General features: G+C 39.9%; 1 protein-coding gene across 4 annotated transcripts; it reads right to left on the bottom strand.

Moving 5' to 3' along the window:
• Positions 1 to 1,336: 1,336 nt before the first annotated feature.
• Positions 1,337 to 26,104, bottom strand: LOC111159208 (cleavage stimulation factor subunit 2). Of its 4 annotated transcripts, none has more exons than XM_022521647.1 (16): positions 25,971 to 26,104; positions 24,586 to 24,664; positions 23,882 to 24,051; positions 23,034 to 23,170; positions 22,443 to 22,562; positions 22,191 to 22,328; positions 20,312 to 20,435; positions 15,664 to 15,726; positions 13,270 to 13,329; positions 13,001 to 13,087; positions 12,481 to 12,622; positions 11,497 to 11,672; positions 10,607 to 10,914; positions 7,029 to 7,139; positions 5,984 to 6,109; positions 1,337 to 2,298 (listed from the first exon to the last, which is right to left on the bottom strand). In XM_022521647.1, the coding sequence occupies exons 1-15, from the start codon at positions 26,026 to 26,028 to the stop codon at positions 5,987 to 5,989; spliced, it is 1,896 nt and encodes a 631-aa protein (XP_022377355.1). In that variant the 5' UTR covers positions 26,029 to 26,104; the 3' UTR covers positions 1,337 to 2,298; positions 5,984 to 5,986. The 4 variants fall into 4 exon arrangements, with proteins under 4 accessions (XP_022377355.1, XP_022377357.1, XP_022377358.1 ...); XM_022521648.1 differs by lacking the exon at positions 1,337 to 2,298 and adding an exon at positions 5,575 to 5,703; XM_022521649.1 differs by lacking the exon at positions 13,001 to 13,087 and having other exon boundaries at positions 2,094 to 2,298.

The following is a 26,104-nucleotide window of genomic DNA, read 5'->3' as shown; positions in this document are numbered from 1 at the left end:
CATTTTTCGGGCTCTTCCCTATTCATTAAGGAATCATTCACTTAATGACATAAGCAAGATGTCTTTTTCTCCTATCAAAATGCTTTTTTCCTCCATCCACCTGGCTCTGGGATGTTAGTAGTCACAGTGATCAGTAAAGACTGGGGGGCCCTGAAGAGAGAGGAAAAAACCCATACTTCACTGTGCCCAAAGACGTCAACTCATTAGATTTGTAAGAATGTTTTTACTAAATAAGCATTATAGCACCTATTTCTCTACCATTAAGTGACCAAAAATGAATAGACAGTTGTTTCTAATGATCCAAAAACCTATATGACTTGAAGGATTAGTAAGATCAATTTTCAGTAACTAGTCTGAACAAAACAAAGGTGTCATGAACTCATGGTAGCTAGTCATTTCATTTATTAAGTGGACATCAGGAAAAAATAGTAATGGATTATTTCTGTAGGAACAGATTGGAATATCCCAGCTGTTGCCGATTTCCTGGATTTCAATGATCTAAATGAAATTTAATAAGGCTTTAGGAAAATGCACAATGGAACCTGGATGACGTGGTTCCTCTTAGATAATTGCTGACCATAGAATTTGATCTTCATTGATTTTGATTTGGAATCTTAGTGTTCCCTGAAACTTACATAATGAGTTCCTAATGAGAAAGGCTTCACTCTGTTTCTATGTCTACCTGTATTGATACTTCAAGAGAAGACTGCTGCTAAAAATCAATATGTTAAGGCCTAGAATATTCATGGAAGTAGGCAGAAAAATTATTGATAATAAATCCTAGGTATAATCAACATCCAAGCCTCAACTGGGGATGAGCAGGATACCCAGAAAGCTCCTCAGCTATTTTGAGCACGTTTTTCTTCCTAGGTTATAATATGAAGTAGCTTATTTAGCAAATTTTTGTCATAGTAAATGTTTACATATCAGAATAGAAAATCCCTCAATTTCAATGTCTCTCATAAAGTTGATTATCATTGCATTCTTTTGCTTGACATGTAAGCAATATGCTATTACATTCTCTAAGCCTATGGAAGGCTTTTAATTCACTTGACCGTAATCCTCACCCAGAGGGTAGGATTCTGAGAATATAAATAGGCTCAAATAATAGTTCCAGTGGAACTTTACTAATTATTAAGGCATCTCTTAACCTCTTGAGGTTGGCCTGATGGGAGAGAAATCATGTTCCTCCTTAATGCCACTATGAGATAGAGAATACTAGGCAGGAGGAGCCACAGGTTAGAGTGAGTGGCACTAATTACTGCCACATGTATCTGCAAGGAAGCAGGCAGGGGCAGGCCTAATGGGCAATCTGACTGCTTGTGATCTACATGTGGTCCTCTTAAAATAAATGAGAAGAATGTAGAAGTTTTGGGGTTTTCTATGTTTTAATTTCCCAGAATAAGTTTGGTTATGGGGGAAGGCTGTAAGTTCATGATTATCTAGAAGGCAGAGTGAAATGTATATTGTTCCTTTGATTTTTATTTAGTTTTCACTTCATCTTGAACATGTGAAAAATTGGTGGCTTCTTTAACTTTTAAGGTTGACTACCGAGACTGAAAAATTTTAGGACAGGTAAATGTTAACAGTCTCCTGTGTTGCTGACACACTCCAACCAGTGCCAATTCAACATTCTTGTCTTAGCTCTTAACTGTGCATGTGAATAAACCTGTTATTGATAAAAAAAAAAAGTGCATTTTGATCATTGCATTTTTCTAAACTAAATACACTGCTCTGCTAGGCTCTTTGCTTTGTTGGCCTTTTGACCATTTTATAGCTCTAAGCAGGGGCTATTTTCTCCCAGTAAACTCAGAAGTTCTAGCAAGTTCTCAAAGGGCAAATCTTACTATTCCTGCTGGAAGCAAACAAAGCAAAAACTAAGTTGCAGAAAACACTGCTTCTGAGAAATTCTCAAATATCACCAAGAAGAATAAGTGGTTAACTCAAAGGAAAAACAGAACTATGGCAATATAACATTAAAGTACAATACTGTGGTAAGGGTTGAAAACACACCTAAGGTTTCAACCTTGGTGTTCAGCTTTTTAAGAGCAAAAAGGTCGTGTATATCAATTTGCAGTATACTAAAATTGTGTTCAAAGTTTATTTCAAGTCACAGAAAATATACAAACTAAGACAACAGAATAAATTGATTTTGTTCTGAGAGAAGGTGATGGGAATCCTCCACCTGGCACCAATTTGAGTCATTCAAGGGTTAGGATGCAGAAGTCATCTTTTTGCAACATTTCAACAAAGTTATGGAATTAATTTTCCGATTTGTTGCCAGGTATTTTTGAAAACCTGTAAGGAAAAGTTGGGAGAAAGCCATTAGAAATGGAGACAAAGTTCTCTTTCCCAAACATCAGGAAAAAAAAATTTTAAAGTTGGGAGGGAGGCTATGCAAAAGAGCCAATCACCAGGGAGAGATTCCTAAGGTGTCTGCCTCCAGGATCCCCAAAGGGATCACCTGTTACAGCAGAGTTTCTCAACCTCAGCACTACTGACATTTGGAGACAAATAACTCTTTGTTATGCGCACAGGGGTGGGGGAGATATCCTATGATTATAGGATGTTTAGAAGCATCTCTGGTCTCTCTACCTGCTGAATGCCAATAATATACCATATCCCCTAAAGTTGTGACAATGAAAAATGTCTCCAGACATTTCCAAATGTCCTACAGGGAGCAAAACTGCCTCTGGTTGAGAACCATTGATCTGACAGAATAGAAGCCTGTCAGAAGTGACAGCAGAAATGGATCACAACTAGCAAGGTATAGCATGGACGGAGAGCCAACATTTTGGCCATATTATGTACAAGTAACAACAAATACACATTAAAACCTTGGCCACATAAAACGGTATAGACCTACAAGCACACAGCACATCTTTCTCTCTCTCTCTCACACACATGCACACACATGAATGTAGGTTTAAAAAATGGTGAAAACAGAAAAAGGTCTGTAATCTAGTTAACAGTAATGTATCAATGTCAGTTTCTTGGTTTTGTACTACAGATCAAAAAGGTATTGCGTAACAGCTTCTCAAGATGTTATCTCTGGGGGAAGTTGGGGGAAGGGTACATGAGGCTCTTTGTACTATTTTCCCAACCTTCTGTGAATTTATAATTATTTCAAAATAAAATATAAAACAAACAAAAACCTTTGCCCTGTGGTTTATGTGAAAGGCTTTGAATTATCTTACAAGCTAGAATACACAACGAAAGAACGTTCAGAAACATTTTTCTCTTCACTATCTAGAAACAGTAATTTCCTCATATTGTAGGAAATGTCTTCTCTGACATAAATAAATTAGAAAAAGTAAAAGAGGGGAGTAGTTTTTCATCTATTGCTCTGACTATAACAATATAATTGCTCTGACTCTGACTTTTACTTAAAAAAATGTCTTTGGGTATCTGGACTAAAAAGATAAAGTACTGGTCATACCAAAAGTCTGGCTAGCTATCCATCTATGACAGCTTCTCATTATAGTCCAATCATTTAAAGTCTAAATACAGGGATGTCTTGGTGGCTCAGTTGGTTTAGCATCTATCTTTGGCTCAGGTCATGATCCCAGGGTCCTGGGATTGAGCCCTGTGTTGGGCTCTCTGCTCAGCAGGAGCCTGCTTCTCCCCCTCCCTCTGCCTGCAGCTCCACCTGCTTGTGCGCTCTCTCTCTCTCTAATAAATAAATAAAATTAAAAAATTATTAAAAAAACAAAGTCTATGAGGAATTTGAGAGGCAGTGTGGGGGGTTTGGGGGTAGGGAAGGAAAAAATGAAATGAGATGGGATTGGGAGGGAGACAAACCATGAGATTCTTAATCTCACAAAACAAACTGAGGGTTGCCGGGGGGAGGGAGGTAGGGAGAGGGTGGTTGCATTATGGACATCGGGGAGGGTATGTGCTATGGTGAGTGCTGTGAAGTGTGTAAACCTGGCGATTCACAGACCTGTACCCCTGGGGCTAATAATACATAATATGTTAATAAAATAAATAAATAAATAAACCTGAGCACCTACCAAAAAAAAAAAAAAGTCTAAATACAGATATGAAGCATGTTTCCAGTTTGGATGTTTTATTTTTTTAAAGATTTATTTGACAGAGAGAGAGAGATCACAGGTAGGCAGAGAGGCAGGCACAGAGAGAGGGGGAAGCAGGCTCCCTGCTGAGCAGAGAGCCTGATGCGGGGCTCGATCCCAGGACCCTGAGATTATGACCTGAGCTGAAGGCAGAGGCTTAACCCACTGAGCCACTCAGGCGCCCCCAGTTTGGATGTTTTAATGACTTTGCAAATATGGACTAAAACACAATATATTTGTAAAGACTTCTAATTAGTGTAAATGAGCTCACTATTATCTGATATTAGATGGATGGGAATTATAACACAGATGGGGTAACAAGTAAAAATTCAAAAGGTGATATTCCAGCTGATATTGGGACAATGTAAATTTTAAGTTGTTTTTAGAAAACAGTATTATTGGGGTGCCTGGCTGGCTCAGTTGGTAGAGTATACGACTCTTGATCTCAGCATTGTAAGTTTGAGCCCCAAGCTGGGTGGAGATTACTTGAAACTAAAGAAATCTTTAAAGAAAAATGAAAATAATTAATTAATTAATTAATTATTTTTTAAAAGATTTTATTTATTTATTTGACAGATGGAGATCACAAGTAGGCAGAGAAACAGGCAGAGAGAGAGGAGGAAGCAGGCTCCCTGCTGAGAAGAGAGCCCGATGCGGGGCTCGATCCCAGGACCCTGGGATCATGATCTGAGCCGAAGGCAGAGGCTTTAACCCACTGAGCCACCCAGGCGACCCGATTATGTATTTTTTAAAGATTATTTATTTGACAGAGAGAGAGCGAGAGAGAGAGAGAGAGAGAGAGAGAGCATGTGCGCGCGCATGCCAGAGAGTGCACACAAGCAGCAGGAGTGGCAGAGGCCAAGGGAGAAGCAGACTCCCTGTGGAGCAGGGAGCCCGATGCAGGGCTCGATCCCAGGACCCTGAGATCATGACCTGAGCTGAAGGTGGACACTTAACCCACTGAGTCACCCAGATGCCCCAAGAAAAAATTATTTATGAAATACAAGATGTTGGGGAAAATGGTTTTTATTTATTTATTTATTTATTTTTAAAGATTTTATTTATTTATTTAACAGACAGAGATCACAAGTAGGCAGAGAAGCAGGCAGAGAGAGAGGGGGAAGCAGGCTCCCTGCTGAGCAGAGAGCCCGACTCGGGGCTTGATCCCAGGACCCCGGGATCACGACCTGAGCGGAAGGCAGAGGCTTTAACCCACTGAGCCACCCAGGTGCCCTGGGAAAATGGTTTTTAAAAGAAAGGCCAATACACGGAATCAGATGGTTCCATGATTACTATCCATTTTATCTGACAGGTAAGAAAGAAAAAGAAAGGGCAGCAGTGTAAGCAACCTCTAAAATGTAAAGGGACTAATGGTGATAGTGGATGGTCATAACCCTGAAATATGTGCTCTAACAATTTAACATCAAAAGAGTCAATATTAAATAAATACTGGAAACCAAAATATTTATATATTTTATTGAAATGCTTTATATTTTCACCATTTTGATGGCACAGTTGGAATAAAATAACACCACTGATCCTGGAAGGATACACACCAAACCACATTTAGAGGTTGTCCCGGGAAGAAGATTAAGGAAGCCGAGCTTCCTACTCCGACCTTTCTCCGTTTCTGTATTTGATTAAATTCGTAAAAGTGATGTTACTTTTGCCATTAGGAAAGAAAGGTTAAAAAAGTTTACAACCAACTCAACAAATGAACAGATACCCTGTTGTCTTTCCCATCCTGACAGAAGCTGACCTAATGAAGGGTGAAGAGTTTAGCTAAAGGGAGTGTGGGCCTCGGACAGTCTTCATAGATCAGCTGAGAGGGCCATGGGTTAAGGCTGAAAGTCTCTAATACCCAAATGCACAAGGAGATCATCTGACTTAGGCAGGTTAAGTCTGCTCACCTTTCAAGGTGCTCCAGTGGATTTCTGTATTTGTTCCTTTAAGATCAGGATACTCTGCCTCTGCTCCGGAGGCAGCATGGCGATCTGGTCCGCAGTCAGCTGAAGGACCTGCATGATCAAAGCAGCCTGTGAAGAGAAGAAAAAAAAGGGGAATGAGTTTTAATGATGGCGGCTAAGAAACCACCACCAGCTTCCGTCCAAAAAGGAAGGATACTTCACATATAGAATACTACAGGCAAAAAACCCCACCCCAAACCAAATCAAACCCAAACCAGCTGGCAAGAAAAGGCACAATGAAAAGCTCAAGTACAATAATACCGAAGATTAGGAGACTCAAATCAGAGAGACGCCTGCACGAACCCAAAGTTCTTACAGACTAACATGCTATCTATGAACCTTGGAAGTCTTCAGTTTTTAATCCTGTTTTAAAGATTTTTTAAATTTTATTTATTTGAGAGAGACAGAGCATGCGCAAGAGTGTGAGTGGGTGGAGGAGGGCAAAGGCAGAGGGCGAAGCAGACTCTACGCTGAGCAGGGAGCCCGAAGCTGATGCGGTGCTTGATCCCAGCAGGACCCTGCAATCATGACCTGAGCTGAAGAAAGATACTTAACCACTTAACGGATGGAGCCACCCAGGCGCCCCTTTTAAAAATCTCTTTTCCAAAAGTTTTAGTCCTCCCATCAGATATGAGCTCCCCACGATGGTCAAATATAGAAACAGATGTACTCATGGGGAATCTGCTATGTTTTTAGGGATAAAGCAGAAAGGGGAGAGGGAAAAAAGGAAATCAGATTTTCAGGTCAATCTGGTCTGCAGAAAACAACCGTTATCACCTGATGAGTCTGAAATGTAACATAAGCTGCCATTTATATACAACCATTCAAGAATTTTAAGACCAGGCCCACAGATTTTCAGATAACAAGATCATAAAAAGTTGTAAGAGTAAACATCAGTTCCAAAGGAACTCCAAAGACCCAGGACCTCCACATCATAACTGAAAAGAGGAATCCAGAAGATGTGTGGCTATGGAGACAGACAGCTTACCTTCTCATGGTCCTGTGGGGTAACTTGGTTCTGGCCAGGACTAAAGCCCCCAGGCTGACCTCCACCCTGAATGCTTGCTCCTTGCATGCCTGCTCCCTGCATGACTGGGACCTATGTGCACAAAGAGAGAGGAGAGAGTTTTCAGAACTTCTCATATAGTATTCAGAATCCAACAGCAGCAATGTGAAAGATATGGTTTGATTATGGATAGGAGTTAAAAGAAAGCAAATTAATGACTCTGAAGATCACTTTCTACCATTAGCAATGGCAGAAGGCAGGGTTTAGCAAGAGATCAACTAGGGAGTTAGACACATTTGCTTATAGCAGCTCTAGCATCATCAACAAATATCATACAGCTCAATCAGGTACCATCAAATCAAGCAAAATCCAGCTGCATGAGCAGAAAGAAAACTGAGAGCATCCTAGAAACTAGTGCTCAATGGAAACAGCAATGAAAGCCAGCAGATTCTAGAGATAATATATGCTGGTCCACTGGGGAAGCAACATTCACAGAGATACTGCCTACCTCTAGTTCAATCAGACATAGGCAGTTCATCCCAAAGAGCCCTATCCCACAAGTAAGGCAGAGATGATCATAATGGCAGTGGCAGAAGGAGAGGGGAAGGCCTCTGGGGAGAAGAATGCTATTAGCTCAACATTTGCTTTTTATACCTTCCCAGAGAAAATATGCAGCAGATGCTTTCTGCTAAATACAGAGCAAGAAATAGGACTGACCCAAGTTAAAAGAACAAAATGCAGTTATAACATACTTATTTACGATCTTCGGTGAGTTTGATCTTTGGGAAGACTATCAGAACCCAAAGAAAAGGCCTCAGAGCTCCGAGAATAACTGTTAAAGGTCCTTATATTGTTATGTTCACACTCAGGCATTCACCCAGAGTTTAGATACTATTATGAAACACAAATTGTGAACAAGCTTAGTTACCTGCTTCCCCAGCTGATCAGAAGCAGCAAAGCACAAAAAGAAATGTGGATACATTGTTAAGAGCAGATGCCATGACAGCAATGTGAATAGCTAGTTGACAGCCTGATAGTGAAGGAGATTGGAAACCACACAGGAGATAACTACACTTTCTATTATAGCACATATAATAGGCACATTCAATGATGACCCCGAGTAATCAAAAATGGTAAAAAATCATTTTTCATTATCTTGTTTAAAAAGGGAAGAAAGCACAATACACTTTATTATCACTTTCTGTTCTTTATCAATACTGAATCCAGAGACCAGTCTGAACCTTAATGTTATGTTACAGATCTGAAACATTAGGAAAATAACAAGTTTGAAGCTTCACAGTTAATACTAATTTGAGGTATTATATCATGAGCTAAACATTCAATAATGGCCATTTAAAATTTCCAGGAATGCCTGCTCTAGGCAGACAAGTCACAATATAGGTGACCACACGGCCACGGTTTGCCCAAGATAGTCCCAGTTTATGCTTTTGCCCCAGAGTAACTATTTAATAGCACTCTCACTTGCAAACATGTCCCTGTTTGGATAAGTCACATAATCACCCTAGTAATGATAAGCCTTTTATTTATTTATTTTTATTTTAAAGACTTAATTTATTAGACAGGGAGAGACACAGCGAGAGAGGGAACACGAACAGGGGGTATGGGAGAGGGAAAGCAGGCTTCCTGCTGAGCAGGGAGCCTAATGCAGGGCTTGATCCTAGGACCCTGGGATCATGATGTGAGCCGAAGGCAGACGCTTAACGACTAAGCCACCCAGGTGCCCCATAATAAGCCTTTTAACTAACAAGTTTCCAACTAGGTAAACTGGAATTAATTTTTAAAAATCTGATTTAAAATTATGAATTAGGGATATACTATAAAGTTAAAAACAAACCACAGAACAGTGAAAGAAAGGAAATATAGATGCATTTTTTTCTAATAATATATTCTTCTTTGTTAGAAAAATCCATCAAAAATTGAATAAAAGCTATGATCTGTAGGGGATGGGGTCAGAGGGGAGACAGATACAGGGGAAGAAGCAGGGTTCCCACTGTCTATCTCTTACATATGAGTGAACATATTAATTTAAACAATATAAAAAAGATTTGAAGATAAAATTTTTATTTTTTTCACTCAAATCTAATACGCTTTATACAATCTACGAATGAAAACTATATAAACCTAATATTACAGAGTAACGAGTTCAAGCACTAGCAGAGCCAGAAAAGCAAGACATTATCCAGAAATGGTCTTCCAACCTTTATTTTCAATGTCTTTCTCCACAAAACTATTGATAGAATTGTATAACGACATCAGGTAGTTATTTGTTGTCAGTCTCTCCAGTTAGAATGCAAGCTCCATGGGGGCGGGGACTTTGTTTTTTTCACACTGCTATATCCTTAGTACCTAGAGCTCTCTCTGGTACACAATAGGTGCTCAATAAATATTTGCTGACTGACTAAATAAATGAATAAAAACTGTTTCTATTTTAAGGCTACTGATCCTAGAGGGCAGAATAAACATCAAGGCCCCCAGACACATTTTTAAAAAGCACAATTTGAAAAAAAGAGAATAGTTTTCTTTTACACACCAGAAAACAACATATTCGTATTTCCTATTAAAGAAGGGGAGGCAGATACACATATACACATACATGATGTGCAGATAACAGGACTGAGTGGTACACTGAAAAAAACAGTGGGTTCTATTCCTTGCTCTGCCACTTTTCAGTTGTGTGAATTTGGACAAGTCACCTGAATTCTTGGATCTCAGTTTCCGAACCTATAAAATGAGAGAACTGGATGACTAACATGTTCCATTCCAGTGACACTCCCTCTCCCTCTCACGCATACACACACACACAAACGAGAGCAAGACACATAACCGTATGCAAGAGCGAAGAGAGATAGAAGTAGTACATAGAGGAAGGAGGAGCAGGAGGTAGACGAAGGTGCCAGCACATACAAATTCAGGGAAGAGACACACATACCATCTCCCCACAAACATTTGTGTGTAAAGAGGGAGATGACAACACAGAGATGATTACAGATTGCCATATACACATAGCTAGAGAGAGCCAAATAAGAAGAAAGAAAAGATAAGAATTCAGTTGCACAGGTTTTAAGGTGAACGTTAGTAAAAACTGCCTTTCATGTTCCTTTCATGTTCCACCGTTCACTTAGGTTACATGATGAAAGTAAATTAAAATAGGTTTCTGCAAATCTAAGATTATCGAAATGACTGCTAATAGTTCTTCATATGCTCTAATGCAGTTCCTACGGTTGTACATTAGAATCACTTGGGAGAGGTTTTCAAATTATCCATGCCTAAATTCTAGTGATACACACTGCCTCCTAAATCTGCAGGGGCTCTGCTCTGAATGGAACAACTCCTTAAATTGTGGGATAAGATTGCTACAATCCTGGTGGCCAGAAAATAACCATCTTAAGGGACAGAGAAACTAGAAAAAGGGAGAGCTTCCTGTTCTAACAAGCTGAGAAATAGCCCAAATCAGAAAGCACTCACAGCCAGGCTCAATGGCCAATTCCTGAATAGATCAAGATTTCAAGTAGAAGCAAGAAGTGAGTTATCGCACATACCTGTCTGGATCCCTGGGGGCCAACTGCCCCCATGTTAATTGGACTGGGACCCTGAATTCCAGTAGGCATAGGGCCTCTAGGGCCAGGGACCGGGCCCCTTGTATCCATACTTCTGGCCTCTATCCCTCTGACTTCCATTGCGCGGGCCTCCATCGCGCGGGCCTCCATCGCACGGGCCTCCATCGCACGGGCCTCCATCGCACGGGCCTCCATTGCTCGGGCCTCCAATCCTCTGGCATCTAATCCTCTAGCCTCCATGGCTCGTGCCTCCATTCCTCGTGTGTCTATGCCTCGGGGATCTCTTCCGCCTGTAAAGAAAGTTGTAAGAAAACCACTGTGTAGCTGCTCATCTTCACAGCGAAAAGAACCAATGATCAAAGAAAGAAATCTATTCCTTTGGTCACATCTCCCCCCAACTACAGGTGACCCTTGAACAAGGTGAGGATTGGAGTACTCCCCCAAAACCTAACTACTCGTAGCCTACTGCTGATTGGAAGCCTCATCAATAATAAAACAGTTGATGAACACCTGTTTTGTATGTTGTATGTATTATGTTCTGCATTCTAATAACAAAGTAAGCTAGAAAAAAGAGAATGTTATTAAGAAAATCGTTAAGGAAGAGAAAATACATTTAGTACTGCACTATGTTTATAACAAAAAATCAATGTCTATTGGACCTATGCAGTTCAAACGTGTTGTTCAAGGATCAACTGTAAACAAGACTGCTTTTGCTTTCTCCTTCCCAGTTTTACAGGTTTGCAGATAAACCTTAAAAATGTTTGCCAACCCCACTGCCCCAGCCTTCTTTATCCCAGATTAGAACCTAAGACAGCTGGGTTTATTATCAGCCTACAACTACCAGGCGGCCTTGTGACATGGTCTCCCCTTACCTCTGCCATCCAAGGGTGGACCCCTCTGATCTAGCATGGGTCCTCTTGGCTCTGCCATTAGAGGTCTGGGCTCAGCTAATGGCCCTCCCCTCATCTCATGTGGGGGTGGGCCACGGCTGTCATGGCCAGGGACATGGTGCATGGGTGGACCCTGGTGAGGTGGTCCCAGGTAACCTCTAGAGATGGAGAAAAATGTGATATTTTAAAACAGAACAGAACAATAAAAGAAATGCCAAGCAGAAGATCAGTAAGTTAAAAAAAAAAGAACCGATGCAAACATCAGTCTACAAATGCTAAGGAGAATGAACTGAATAGGCAGAAAAAAAAAAAAAAGCTATGGAGATACAAATGCATGTATTCTAGAATTTCATATTTGCTCAGGGCACTCATAATTAAGGAGAAGGTAACGGATATTCCATTGTATAGAACGAGTATGTAGTACAGCGCTTAAGAATGTGGGTTACTGCATGGGTTCAAATCTAGGCTTTATCACTTATTAGCTGTGTGATCTTGGGCACATTTAGTTAACTTCTCTATGCCTCGGTTTCTTCATCTGTAAAACAGGACTGATATTAGTGTCACTCTCACAGGGCTATTGTGTGGATTTAATGAGATGAGCTAAGTAAAGTACTCACAGCAGAGTCAGAGGCATAATCCCCATTCATATCAGTCATCATGATCTTATTATTACTGCTACTGTTGATACTGCCACTACCAATAAGCAATATAAGTTTTTCCTGTTTAGACATGTGCTAGAATTTCCAGTTTCTAAAGATGACTTGGGTAACCATGGTTCGTTCATTCAAAATGACACACTCAACAGATACAGTTCTGCCCAAGGAGAAGTGCTTCCTTAGTCTTAGATAGTGGCCATGAATATTTATTTATCTGTTGAAGTAGGCAAAGAGGTACAGAAAGATGGTGTTCTCGGACCAAGGGAAAATTTGGATTCCCCCAGTCTTTTCCTTCTTTGTTAGTGCTCACCTAGGCTCTACCTCTCCAGTTACAGAAAGTAAAGTGCCTCCACGCGGGTCATTTGGGGCGTCTCCTAATAGACCTCGAGGAGTTGGGACGTTGGCAGGCAAGGGCCCACGTTGCATAGCGGCTCTGGGGTCCTGCATCGGCACTGACAGGGAAACAAACAGGGAGTTACTGTTGTGAAGGACACATCAGGAAACAAGAAATGACTCTATATACCACTGACAACATAATTCAGACACCTGAGAGTGGGTGAAACCTCACCACAGTAGACTCCTCTTGCAGCTCAAGAACAGAAGCAGGGTGTAGGCAGCATCTGTGCCATGTCAGAGGTATGGATGGAATTATATAATGAACAAAGTGGGGAGCAACCTGCCGAGGACTAGCACTGCAACCTGAAGAACCTTATGCTCCTGGTTTTCCTTAAAATCAATCTTAGTTCAAGGACCAGAGTCACAAAAGAGAGGTAGGGTCTTGGCATATGGGAACACTGCCATGGCTCTGCAAGAACCTGCTGTCTCCTTACAGACTGCTATTCCATCCAAGCCTCCTGACACCAGTAGGGAGGGAGTACAGCCTCGGACAGATGCCCATATCATCCATGTTCTCTGCCCTGTGTGAAGAGGTCAATCTTAGGCTTGTGGCCCCAACAGGAAAAAAAACTTAAAAACAAAAGCCCAAAACACTACCCTTCTGGGTTCCGAACGTGAGGATGACTGCCAAGCAGCCCTTGTCCTCTCAACGTCCCACCCTGAACACCACAAGCAAAAGGAAACCCGTAGATACAATGGGTACCTTGAACTCGCTCAATTGATGCAGGCCCGGCGGGTCCCACGGGCGAGTGCTGTAGGGTTCCTAGGTGAGCAGTAAGTTCAAAAGAAGAAAGAGCAGACACTTAAATAGCTTACATGCACGCAAGCATGCACACACCCACACACAGAATCATACACATACAGACGTTCAAGATTTACACATGTAAGTTAAAAAGCCAAGAGTGCTACAAAGTCTTCCTAAACCATAGTAGCTTCTTTGGGATCTGAAACTGTTCTGCTGTAATGAGACTGCCTCCTAAAGTGAAACAGGTGGGCCACTGATTTTATTCAGCCACTTTGAATTTCCACCTCTGCTACTACGAGTCCATCTAAATCTCCTTATACAGTTACAAGAAACAAGGCAGTTCTGAATCTCCAGTTAGGCAAAGAACATAGACGTATTTTCATAAGCAAATCATGAAAGACACTGTACTGAATCTGGAAGGCAAGATTTATTCTGAAAGAAGTGGACTGTACTGTTTTTGCTGCAGTTTATTGCACAAAAATCTCTGTGGGAAATGCAATGAATGATCTTTAGACAAAGAAAGAGAACATCACTCCTCAAAAAATATTCTGCCACTGTGAGTCTCTGGTGATAAGCAAACACCATGACAACAGCAGACAAAGACTAATGAGATGAAAAGAGAGCCAACACTACACAGAGGTGGCAGAAGGAAAGAAGTGTCTTCTTAAACTAATCTCACTGTCTCCTTTTACCATTACAAATGTGCATAAGAAGCATGGATTCCAGGAAAAGAAAGAAAACTGGGTACAAGTGGAAAGATTCTTGCTTCCTCTGCTGAGTACTGAACAAAAACTATAAAAGAACACTCATCTCCTTTACCTCTTTGAGAAGACACACCTGATATATCTTCAAAACTCTAGTTATTTCCCTTTGCTAACTTTGGACCCAGAGAGGTGGTAAGAACTACAGCAGGAGAGAAGAGGTCTTTTGGAAATACATATTAAACAGCTCAAGTTTGATTGACTGATGGCTTGGGAAGAAGAAAAATATGACTGGAACCCCAATGCCTTCTCCCTAATGCAGCAATACTCTGGGTACACGTACAATCTACTGAGAGTGGTCAAGGGCATTGGGGCACAACAGCACAAAACCACAGGCAACTTAGATGAGGCATTTGGTCAAGAGCTTGTTCCACTGTCAAACATCTGATCAGATGATCCATTCTGTCACTTTAGCACCCAACCTTAGTGAACAAACTGTAGACAAGAAAATATAGTACATAGGCCTTTATCTTAATATTTTGTTTTTAAAAAATGGGTTTCATTTATAGGCCATGTGCTAAGAAGTAACTTAAGCTTCTCTGTGCTGCCCAAAGCTGTTCTTTCTCATCATGATGACAACATGACTGAGAACAGAAGACACTGAAGAGTGTTTGTGGAAGTTAATAGAGGTGGTGAGGATATTCAGAAAGAGTAAGATTTTAGTCAGAGACTTCAGCACCTTGCTCTGCCACTTACTAGCTGGGAGAGATGAGTGCCCCAAGTCCTGTCCACATTACTCAGCAGTATTTACTTACCATGTGCCCAGGAAGAAATAACTTAAAACTCTGAGCTTAAACTGAGATTTAAAGGTTAAATCTCTTTACCTGAATACTGAGGTGCTGCCCCCTAACTCACAGAATTGTTGATGAAAATTAAAGTGCCTGGCCTATAGCATGTGCTCAATTTTACTGTTAGTTCCTTCTGTTTTCTCACTCTCTCCTCCTAATGTTTTCAACCAGACCATTGCATTTTTCTGTTTCTTCAAACTCTAGCAACAGAGGGAAATAATTTGGAGATTCTGGAGTGGCCATTGTTGTGGTAGCCAGTGTTACGGTCACAGTGTAACATACCCTTACCAAGTAGGCTTCACAGACCTCTGATCCCCTCCCAGTCTTCTCTGTGGTTTGGATTAGGCTTCTACATGTTATATGCTCATTATTAAAATTCCTTAATCAGTCAACAGATATCCACAGAGTGAGAGAGGACATGTCAGCAGTGTCATTAGATTATTATGAAAAGATGACATAAACAGAAACAAAAAATCCATCTGCTTTATTGATTCTTGTAGAGCTGGGCTCTCTGAGCCACTAGATGGAAAGTCTAGACTAACACTGTGCAACAAAATACTCTGCAATAAGGGAAATATTATCTATCTGCCATATCCAGTATGTGGTGCCATAACCACGTGTGCCACTGAGCACTTACAATGTGGCTAGTGGGAACGAGGAACTGAATTTTAAGTTCTACCTAATTTCAATGAATTTAATATTCAAACAGCCACATATGGTTAGTGGCTGCCATATTAAAACAGTGCAGATATACAACATTTCCAGGTCCAGTCCACATTAACCAGATACTAGTACTTATTTACCTTGTCCCCGCTCAATGGACACTGGTCCACTTCCTGGCATTCCAACCTGGGCTTGCATTCCTCCTAGAAGATAAAGAGAAGGAAAGAAAAACACAAATTAGGACACTGGAGAAAAAATTAGGACAGTGGCTGAGTTAACAAATTCCCTTCTGCCTCACAGGCAGAAAACTACAAAAAAAGATCATAACTTGCACTAAACAACGCAGTTATACAGAAGGTAAAGTTTGTTAGTAAACTCTAGGGTTCAGTGATAGAAAAGTGAGTTAAATGAGAATATTTAATCACCCTGGTTACTAAAACCTTGGCAGAAATTCTGTGATATAGAACAATGGCACTTGCCCACATAACTCCTCTCAGAGGAGGCAATATTGTTCCCAAGGTATTTTGTAAATTTGTGGGTTTTTGTTGTGAAAAGATTTATGGGGCATGGCTGGCATTTCATGAGAAGCCAACAGGGATACTAGATGAAATCCAATGTCTGAGATAGTCCTCCATAATCCAGAATTATCTTGTCTTGCAAAATTTTCAGATGTCTTGGTGAACATTAGCACAAATGAAAATCTGTTTACATTCATCTGAACTTAGAACCTAAGTCTGCTGTACTTGTAAACAAAAAAGCTCTTTTTCCCTATTTATATCTGTACACTTATAAACTAAATTTTCCAGAAATACAATTACTGAGTCAATTACAGGTATTGCATTTTGTTTCATTAAGAACTTTACCAAAAGTTTCCACCATCTGAGAAAATCATAACACAAATGTCAACAGTCCCTCTGGTATTTGAGTTGTGAAAACACCATACCTGTATCTGTCTGCATCTGTAGCTTTTACACTGATGGCATAGGAGCAAACATCTGACTGCTACCTTTTGGTTTCTTGTCTAGTTGTGCCTGAACACATGCATATTAAAAATATTCTTTATTATCGGTTAATTTCCTTTTATTTCTCCTTTATATTATAGTAAGGGCATTATATTTTTTTGGGAACTCATGTTAAGTAGGTTATATCTGTGTATTTCATTCCAGGATAGTAAAAAGTCATTATGAAATACGTTATGAAAATGTTATGAAAAGAGCCTGCAGGGTCTAACAGGGTTGAGAACCACTGCTCTACCCTAACCAGTTGGGATAGTATTCTTTGCTATACAAAGAATAATTACGTACGACAAGTCCTTGTCTCATCCTTTCTATATAGCAATAATTCTCTTTTCTTCAAAGGAACTATATATGCTATATGTAAGAAGAAAAGATGAGCTGCTGTTTGCAGTTCCTTAATACTTAACTAAAAGATCAAGTATACATCATATTCTCTCTCTTTAAGATTTTATTTATTTATTTGGGAGACAGTGAGCATGCGTGAATGGTGGGGAGGGGCAGAGGGAGAGAGAGAAGCAGACTCCCTGCTAAGCAGGGAGCCGCGTGCAGGGCTCATGCATATCAAACCCAGGACCCTGAAATCATGACCTGAGCTGAAGGCTGATGCTTAACCGACTGAGCCACCTAGGTGCCCCCACATTATATTCTCTTAGTCTGTTTAATATGCCAGGTACCGAAGAGCCATGGATTAAGAACCTGAACCTGTGCTAGCCCCATCCCTACTAAGTAACTGTGATTTTGAACAAGTGATTTGATAAAGTTAACATTTGCCCATGCTTACTCATCTGTAAAGTGAATGAGCTGGTTTAAACCAGTGGTTCTCAGAATGTGCTGCTCAGACCAGAAGTGTCAGTGTCACCAAAAATTGTTAGAACTGCAAATTCCAGGGCCTGACCTCAGACCTGCTGCATTACAAAGTCTGGCGGTGGGGACCAGCATCTGCACTTTAATAAGCTCCTCAGGTGGTCATCAAAGTTTGAGAACTGCCGGTCTACAGAATTTCAAAGGTCTCTTCTAATCACAAACCATTCTATGATTTATTCAGACAATTCACTAAAACAATGTAAAGATTTAGGATCTGAGGAAAGTGGTGGCAGAAGGACATATGGGCATAATTTCTCATATTATACACTATCACACGATGGCACTTTCACTTTCAGCTTCCCAGAAGTGGAATTGGTGGGTAAAAGGGTACACGGATTTTAAATGTGAGACTACTTTCTTAAAAGGCTAAAACATTTCACATTTCCAGTAACAAGTTATGATACCACTTTCCCCACTAATAGTGTCATCTCTCTTTGAAACTTTTGCCAGATTGATGGGTTTAAGTAAAATGAAATCCTGTAATTTAATTTGTAATTCCATGACTACAAATGCATTTATCTTTGTTGCCATTTGGATTTGCTCTTTTATGAAGCGCCTACTCATTTTCTTTGCCTTCTTTGCTACTAGGCTGTTTCCCCTTCTCACCAACTGTCAATGAGTTTTGCACAGGGTATTTCAAACATCTGATTGATGTTCTAATAACTTCAGAAATAGAAATGCTACAGACTTATAAAAATATCACTTTAAGTTCCTTTCACACCTACTTTCAACTTCTATATTTATTAATATGCCTGTTTTTGGTATCTTGTTTCTTTATAAAAAGTATTTTCCTAGTTCTTTTAAAACTAGTACTTAGAGTTCCTTTATTCTTTAATAACGCAGGCATTTGAAGGTATTCATTTTAAGTACTGTTTCCCATACTTTTTTGTATACTTTTTGTTGCCTTTTGGATAATTTATAAATCCCTTCTTTATTTTCCCTTTAATTCAAGGATTACCTAGTGTTATGTCCCTTATTCCAAGTAAATGTTATTTTCAGTCACATTGTAATTACTTTTAATTTTACTGATTTATAATAAGAGAACATGGCCTGTAAAATCTCTACGTTTTAAACTTGTTTTTATTTTATGCCCAAGTATGTGTTTTTTAACTGTTCCAAGGTTTTTGGGGGCAGAAGTGTATTCTTTAGTCAAAAGACCTAAATCTCCCATAATAAGTCATGCTTACTGGTTCCACTACTTTATTCACTATCTTTTACTTATTTTTTTATCTATTAGTACAAAGGTACTCAAAGTGTGGTCCACAGAAATGTTGATCCACACACTGTATGTTAACAATTAATGACACTGTAAGTACAGAAATGGAGAGCACTTAGAAACTTTTACAGCAGTTTGATGCTTCTGTGACACCTAATTGCATGATCAGGGCACCTGTGTCACTGAACAGAATACAGATGACTTGGGTGTTTTTCAACTCACATTATGAGCTGCCTATGTCATGGGTTGCATACTTGTCATGTGTAGTAGGGCCACATTTCGACTTGTGATAATTTAAGTATTTTTTTTTAAAGATTTAATTTATTGGAGCACCTGGGTGGCTCAGTGGGTTAAGCCTCTGCCTTCAGCTCAGGTCATGATCTTAGGGTCCTGGGATCAAGCCCCACATCAGGCTCTGCTCAGCAAGGAGCCTGCTTACCCCCACCGCCCCCCACCTGCCTCTCTGCCTACTTGTGATCTCTGTCATATACATAAATAAAATCCTTAAAAAAAAGAATTTATTTATTTGAGAGAGAGAGAGCGAGTAAGAGAGAGCATGAGAGGGAAGAAGGTCAGAGGGAGAAGCAGACTCCCCACGGAGCTGGGAGACCGATGCAGGACTTGATCCTGGAACTTGATCCCTGAACTCCAGGATCATGATCTGAGCCGAAGGCAGTCGCTTAACCAACTGAGTTACCCAGGCACCCTTATCTTAAGGTTTTTAAATTAGGCACCCACAACTCAAAATGTATAAAATACAGAATCCACTTCTTTCATTGAAAGATATTTACTCTATAGGTAAATAAAAATCATGAATTTGCTGAAATTTCTTTTAAAATCCCTTCCTCTATTCCTTGTCAACTTAGCTCTGTAGACCAGTTTCTCTACAAAACAGAACAATTGAGATTCAACACTGAGTAGTGTTGCAGTCAATCTAACCCAGATTAGATAAATTAACAAGAGGCAAATATGTTGCATAAAAACTTAAAATATTGATATCTATCATGTGTTCATATAGGAGTTTCATATAGGGAACCATTATTTCACTCAGTAACTCTTAGTTATGATTGTTGAATGACAAAGACCAAAAGCATAATAGCAATACTCATTAATAATTTCTACATACATACTTGCAATCAAAATGTACAGTTTCAAAAATGCTTTTTTCCTTTTGTTGTTTGGTCTGATTATATTTAATGAAATGCAATTTCATATCTATTAAATATAATAAAACAAATGTCACTATGTATTTGGTGTCTTTTTTTTTTAATGTGCCTTTCAACCTAATCTAAGTCTCTGGCTTTTGGTGGGAAAATTCAGTCCATTCACATTTAGCAGAATAATGACTACATGAAACTTTATTCCTTTCTCTTTACTCTACGTTTATTACTTACTTCACAATGTTGTTTTCTTTTCCCTCTATTTGCTGGCTTTGTTGGCTAGTTTCCATTCATTCCATTTCCCCCTCGCTAATTTGGAAGTTTTACTTCACTTTTCCATTTTGTGGTCCTTTTCCCTTCTCTCTGTGTTTAAGAGACTAACTATTCCCTCCATCTAGGATATATGCTTCCTAGCTATGTAATTTTATATCAAGATCTCATTACCACATAATAATTTGGTGACATTATACCATTTGCTACAACAAAACTTTAGCAAAATACCAAAATGGTGGAGACTGTAAAGGAAACATACCTCCAGGAGCTAAGGAACCAGGACCAGGCCCTGTTACAGCTGCTGGTATCTGTCCTGGTGCTGGAACTCCAGCCTGCATAGAAGCTTGCATCAGAGGAGGTGCACCATTGACATGCATTCCACCCTGAACAAAAATAAAAACAAAAATAAAAAAATTAAAAAATAAAAAAAATAAAAATGGTATGTATATGCCTTTGGACAATACACATGAGCCTGGTTATATAGAACGCAATTAAGATGGACCATGTTCTCTAAAAGCAGACACTGACAAGTCTGACCTGTGTTATGAGGCCATATGTGGCACTTACGGTTGACTTCAAGATGTTTACCTCTACCAATCTGAATGGTAAAAATGGTAGATTACTGTTCTTTTTGTTTACATTTACCCTTAGGTTGAACACTTTTATTATGAAAAGCTCCAGATATATAAATGGTATAGAAAAGAAAATAAACATACAGTTTAGGAAATAAATATATTATATATACTTGAAATCTGCCCTCTGGTCTTCCCTAACTGCATCCTGTGTCCCCTTCTTAAGACAACCACTTAAGAATTTTTACAGACATTTAAAAATTGTATGTAAATCATTACGTACTAAATAAACATATTTGCAACTCATTCAACATTTTTTTGGGATCTGTGCAAATACAAATATGCCATATTCTGGGAAGGCTTCTACATTCACTCATTTTCACTTCTGTAACTTTTGAGTTATCTGTGTTACACCATGTATCCTAGTTCCTCTTTACTACTATATGGAATTAAGTTTTTGAAAGTCATTCATGGCGACAGGTCTAATTTATTTAACTGCTATAGAGTATTTCACTGGATAAATATACAACATTTTCCCCATTATTCCACTGATGTACATTTAGGATGTTTTAACCTTTCACAATTATAATGTGGCAATAAACATTCTTGAACGTGACCAAGGACTCGTAATCGGCCGGTTGTCTGTCATGTGTGTGGCATATACTTTTTCCCAATTTGTCATTTATCTTTGGGGTTTATTTCTATTTCTCTATACAGAAATTTTTCAGTTTTCAAATGTACTGATTTTCTTTTCTTTTTTTTTTAATATTTTATTTATTTATTTGACAGAGATCACAAGTAGGCAGAGAGGCAGACAGAGAGAGAGAGAGGGAAGCAGGCTCTTGGCTGAGCAGAGAGCCCGATGTGGGACTCGATCCCAGGACCCTGAGATCATGACCTGAGCCGAAGGCAGCGGCTTAACCCACTGAGCCACCCAGGCGCCCAAATGTACTGATTTTCTATGGCTTCAGTTTTGTGTCATGCTTGGCAAGCAAGCTTTACTTTTTTCCATTGGTAAGGAGATGTAAGAATGCCAACCTCATACAATTACTTTAAGTCCTAGATGAGATAATGGATGTAGAATAACAAAGTGCCAACCATAGTACCACACATGCACATAAATACCAAAATTAGCCTATATATAAAAGGACAGGGGCCCCTGGGTGGTTCAGTGGGTTAAAGCCTCTGCCTTCGGCTCAGGTCATGATTCCAGGGTCCTGGGATCGAGCCCTGCATCGGGCTCTCTGCTCAGCAGGGAGCCTGCTCCCCCCTACCCACCGCTGCCTGCCTCTCTGCCTACTTGTGATCCCTGTCTATCAAATAAATAAGTAAAATCTTAAAAAAAAAAAAAGGACACACATGAAGGATCGCTTTGTTTCACAAACTTGGCACCAAATCTATGTTCATTCAGATGCCATGTACTCTGCAAAATGAAAACTGCTTTTATGCCTGGGAACTGAAATTATCATCTTCAGCTCCTGACTGTTCTTCTTTCAGTATATCTTCCTAACATGAAAATGGCATTCAAAACATGTAAAAGAAACGTTATAGGAGATAAAGCCCTACCAAAGCCTGGGCCTGAGGGGCCTGAGGATTCTGTTGGTTCATTGACACAGTGGATCCTGAGCCAGGCCCAGCACTGTGGACTGGCTGAGGGTTGCCTGCAATCAGTGTTGGGATATTTGTCTGGCGATGCAGGATTTTCTAAAAAATGAAAAGACAAATCTATGAGTTGTGTGTTTAACAAGGCAATCAGGCAGTTCCTACCCCACTCAAAGTGTGCCGTGGTCTTTCCATAAACAAATAAGAAGCACTCACCAGAGCAATCTCTGGATCCACAATTCTCATCACTACCTGCGCTTGTAGCAAAGCATAAGCCAGCTGAGGGTTCTGAAGCAACATGTTTCGTGCTTCCTGGGGACTATTCTGGACACAAAGCTGGGAAGATAAAGAGATTCATCATCAGGTTCAATACTTAGTACTTAGAAATTAATAGTGATTTAGAGCCATTCTCATCTGAGAAATATAATACTCAAGAAGCTTTTTAAGCTATCATCGGTTTTTGTATAGCACACAAAATTTCGGTCATGACAGGCAAGAGAAGGAAGAGGCATTTCAAATACCATAATACCACCATTTAGGAGAAAAGCCACATCTGAAGATCTACATCTGATATCTATGGGCCACAAAAAGCCAGATTGCATAGTTGTGTTTGTGTATAAAAAATGGAAAGCTCTTTGCACAAAATATAAAATATGCTGTGCACATATGGCATATTGAAGGTGCAAGAAATGGTGGTCAACAGGCACACCTTATATTTGAGTTCAGGGAATCATTTCCATTCACTTGATTAACTCCTCAAAAATTTGATGTGATTTGATTTGTTCTTAACCTAATGCCTCCTCCCACCTTCATTTGTTTCATCAGCTCAAACATCTGCTCTGGTGGAAGACTGGCAACTGCTTTGCTAATGGACTCAGGGGCATCCTCAGGACTGATGGTCTCTCCATAAGGTGACTCAATGACAGGGGCACCAGTGCCAAGGCCTGATCGGGAAGAAAGTACAAAAAGTTAAGGAGGCAAAATTATGAGCTAAATCATTTCAAGTATCTACTTTCCAGGGCTGCTTCCTTTCCAGGACCTGTTATAACTTTAAATTATCTGGAACTGAGAAGTAAGTGATCTGTAAGTCTCTTATTTCTGTAGAGGAAAGTGACAGAAGTATTTTCTGTTCTCAGAAGAAAGCTGGGACTAGGATCACATAGGTAGACAATGTTAACCTAAATTAGGGATGAGGCATACTGATTTCCTTTTGACAAGTCATTAGAAGTGAAACAAGAGATAAAGATGCTAATCTTAAAAACAAAATAACAGAAAAAGATGCTAATTAAGAATGGAATTCCTGATCTGGTACCTCGTGAAAAAAGCCAGGATGCCTTAGTAATCCCACCAATTACAGATCTGACAAACAGTTATAGCAGCGGTTACCTAAGGACATAGTTCGTGCAACTAATGGCTTGGTGAGCCTGAATTCATCTTCAACTGTAAATCAACTCCTTTGTAACTAAAGGACTTCTGAAGTCAACTTTATCTTGTTTCTCAAAGATGTATACTTCCCTAATGCAGGAGCCTCAAGGGGGTCAAGAACCTAAGTGGCTAACCATTTTAACAGGTGCTAAAACATATCACAAATGGAAACATCTTCGTTGTTACATCTTTACTAATTCATGTTGCATACAAATCAGGTTTATACTCACTCTTCAGCTCTTCTTTGTTCTTTTCACTGGCAGCATTGTCCACTCGAAGTGCTCTCCCACTGAATTCACGCCCATTCAAGTTTCGCATGGCACTAAGTGCTGTCTCCTGGTCTTGGTATTCACAGAAGCCATAACCCTTTGGCTTTCCCGTCTCCCTATCATATACCAACCTGGAGGAGTAGAACCAAGTATCAGGCACAAATGTTACATATACATAGGGTTCTTGCTAACATGGGCATGTTCTAATTTGGTCCACTCTAAGACAAATAACTTTATCACTTTGACTATTTCACTGAAATATTTTTTAAACATTTTTAAATAAAAATATGTATCTTTTAGTAAGGGCGCCTGGGTGGCTCAGTTGGTTAAGCGACTGCCTTTGGCTCAGGTCATGATCCTGGAGTCCTGGGATCAAGTCCCACATCAGGCTGCCTGCTCAGCAGAGAGGCTTCTCCCTCTGACCCTCCCGACTCTTATGTTCTCTCTCTTTCATTCTCTCTCTCAAATAAATAAATAAAGTTAAAAAAATGTATCTTTTAGTAAAAATAAATGTGAATTGTATGGTATGTGAATTATACTGGAATAAAGCTGTTACAAACAGAAGGATGCATGTGAAAAATCACCAGTAAAAACCTTGCTATTATTGCTAAAGGCCAAATTTGTGATTTTAAAGAAAACCCCAAGTAATCAAAGGAGAATCTCACCTGAAACTAACAACGGGTCCAACCTCAGAAAAGATGTCCTTTAATTGCTCTTCAGTAGCTTCATATGGAATGTTCCCCACTATGGAAGAAAATAGACAACAGATTAAAAGTTTGAGTATGTAACCTATTTCCCCTGTGAGAAAGTAAAACGAACCAGTACTTACATCATTGAAAATGTAACAACTACCTCAAAATAGTGTTCCCACACTGCTAGTTCCATGGTATTTCAGACATTTCAATGTTGTCTGCTGACTTTAATTACAAAACAAACTACTAAGATTAAATATAAAAGGCACAGGCACTTCGAAATATCAGTTCTCAGACTTATCTTACAAGTGTTATGATTTTCCTTACCTTCGATGAAAATAAATACTTTGGCATTGGTATTTACTTGAAGATCTGCAAGTCTTATCCACAACTATTAAAAATACCAATGTATTTGATATTTTAAAAACTGGCATATTATTTCTATATTTCCACACATACATACAAACTCAAAGAATAACCATGAATGTAGTGAAGGATGTTTAAAAATTATTCTGAACTGTTTTGTTATGGCCATTCCAAAAGGTGCTTTAAAATCACCACATGGACTTCAAACAAACAAACAAACAAACAAACAACTTATTTCCAGGCACCTGGGTGGCTCAGTGGGTTAAGCCTCTGCCTTCGGATAAGGTCATCGCAGGGTCCCGGGATCAGGTCCCCTCATCCGGCTCTCTGCTCAGCAGGGAGCCTGCTTCCCCCCCCACCCCGCGCCTCCCTCTCTGCCTACTTGTGATCTGTCAAATAAATAAATAAAATCTTTAAAAAAATAAAAAAAAACCTTATTTCATGTGAAAAGATTACTCAGAATGGACCTGATCCTCTTTAAAATTTCTTCGACGAGATCTATTCGTTCATTCATTCATTTACAATCCACTTTAAGACTCCAGGTGGCCACTACCAGTATCGAACCAAAATGTTACAAGTAAAAAACAGAGGCTGAAAGTCCTTATGAGAGGGCGGGAAATGGACACAGCGTTCTATACACTCATCATATTATCTGTATTCAGGGACAGGGAGTGAGTCGTACGGGACAGTTGCCAGGCGCCCTCAATTCTAGATAATAATAGAAGCTCATGAAAGGAGAAAGGCATAGAAACTGAACGCTAGTTTAACTTCCTCAGCCACATCATGAGAAGGCTGTGAGACCTCAGGGGAAGGGAGCATCACTTTGCCCGCGAGTCCACTAGAGCGGCCGTTCCACAAGACGGGCAGGTAGAGCTGCAAGCCCGACCCATCACCAGCTCCTGCAGGAATTCATTAGGTGCAGGGGGTATTCTTTGCTGCTCCTTGTCTCTTTCTATCCCTCCCCGACGCTTGGCTCCACGAATTCCTCTTACCGAACACCGAACGCAGAGAACGATCCACCGCGGGGTCTCTCACAGTCAAACCCGCCATCGCTCTCTTCCGGCAGCTTCCGGTGCGCCAGAGCACACTTCCTTACGGCGCCTGAGCTCTGCGCTAAACACGCTTC

The sequence above is a fragment of the Enhydra lutris genome, unplaced genomic scaffold (assembly GCF_002288905.1).
Source record: "Enhydra lutris kenyoni isolate GAN:26980312 unplaced genomic scaffold, ASM228890v2 scaffoldscaffold67, whole genome shotgun sequence".
NCBI classification, from domain to species: Eukaryota; Metazoa; Chordata; class Mammalia; order Carnivora; family Mustelidae; genus Enhydra; species Enhydra lutris.
The sequence above is the reverse complement of the archived record's forward strand: the minus strand, read 5'-3'. Positions and strand labels throughout refer to the sequence as shown.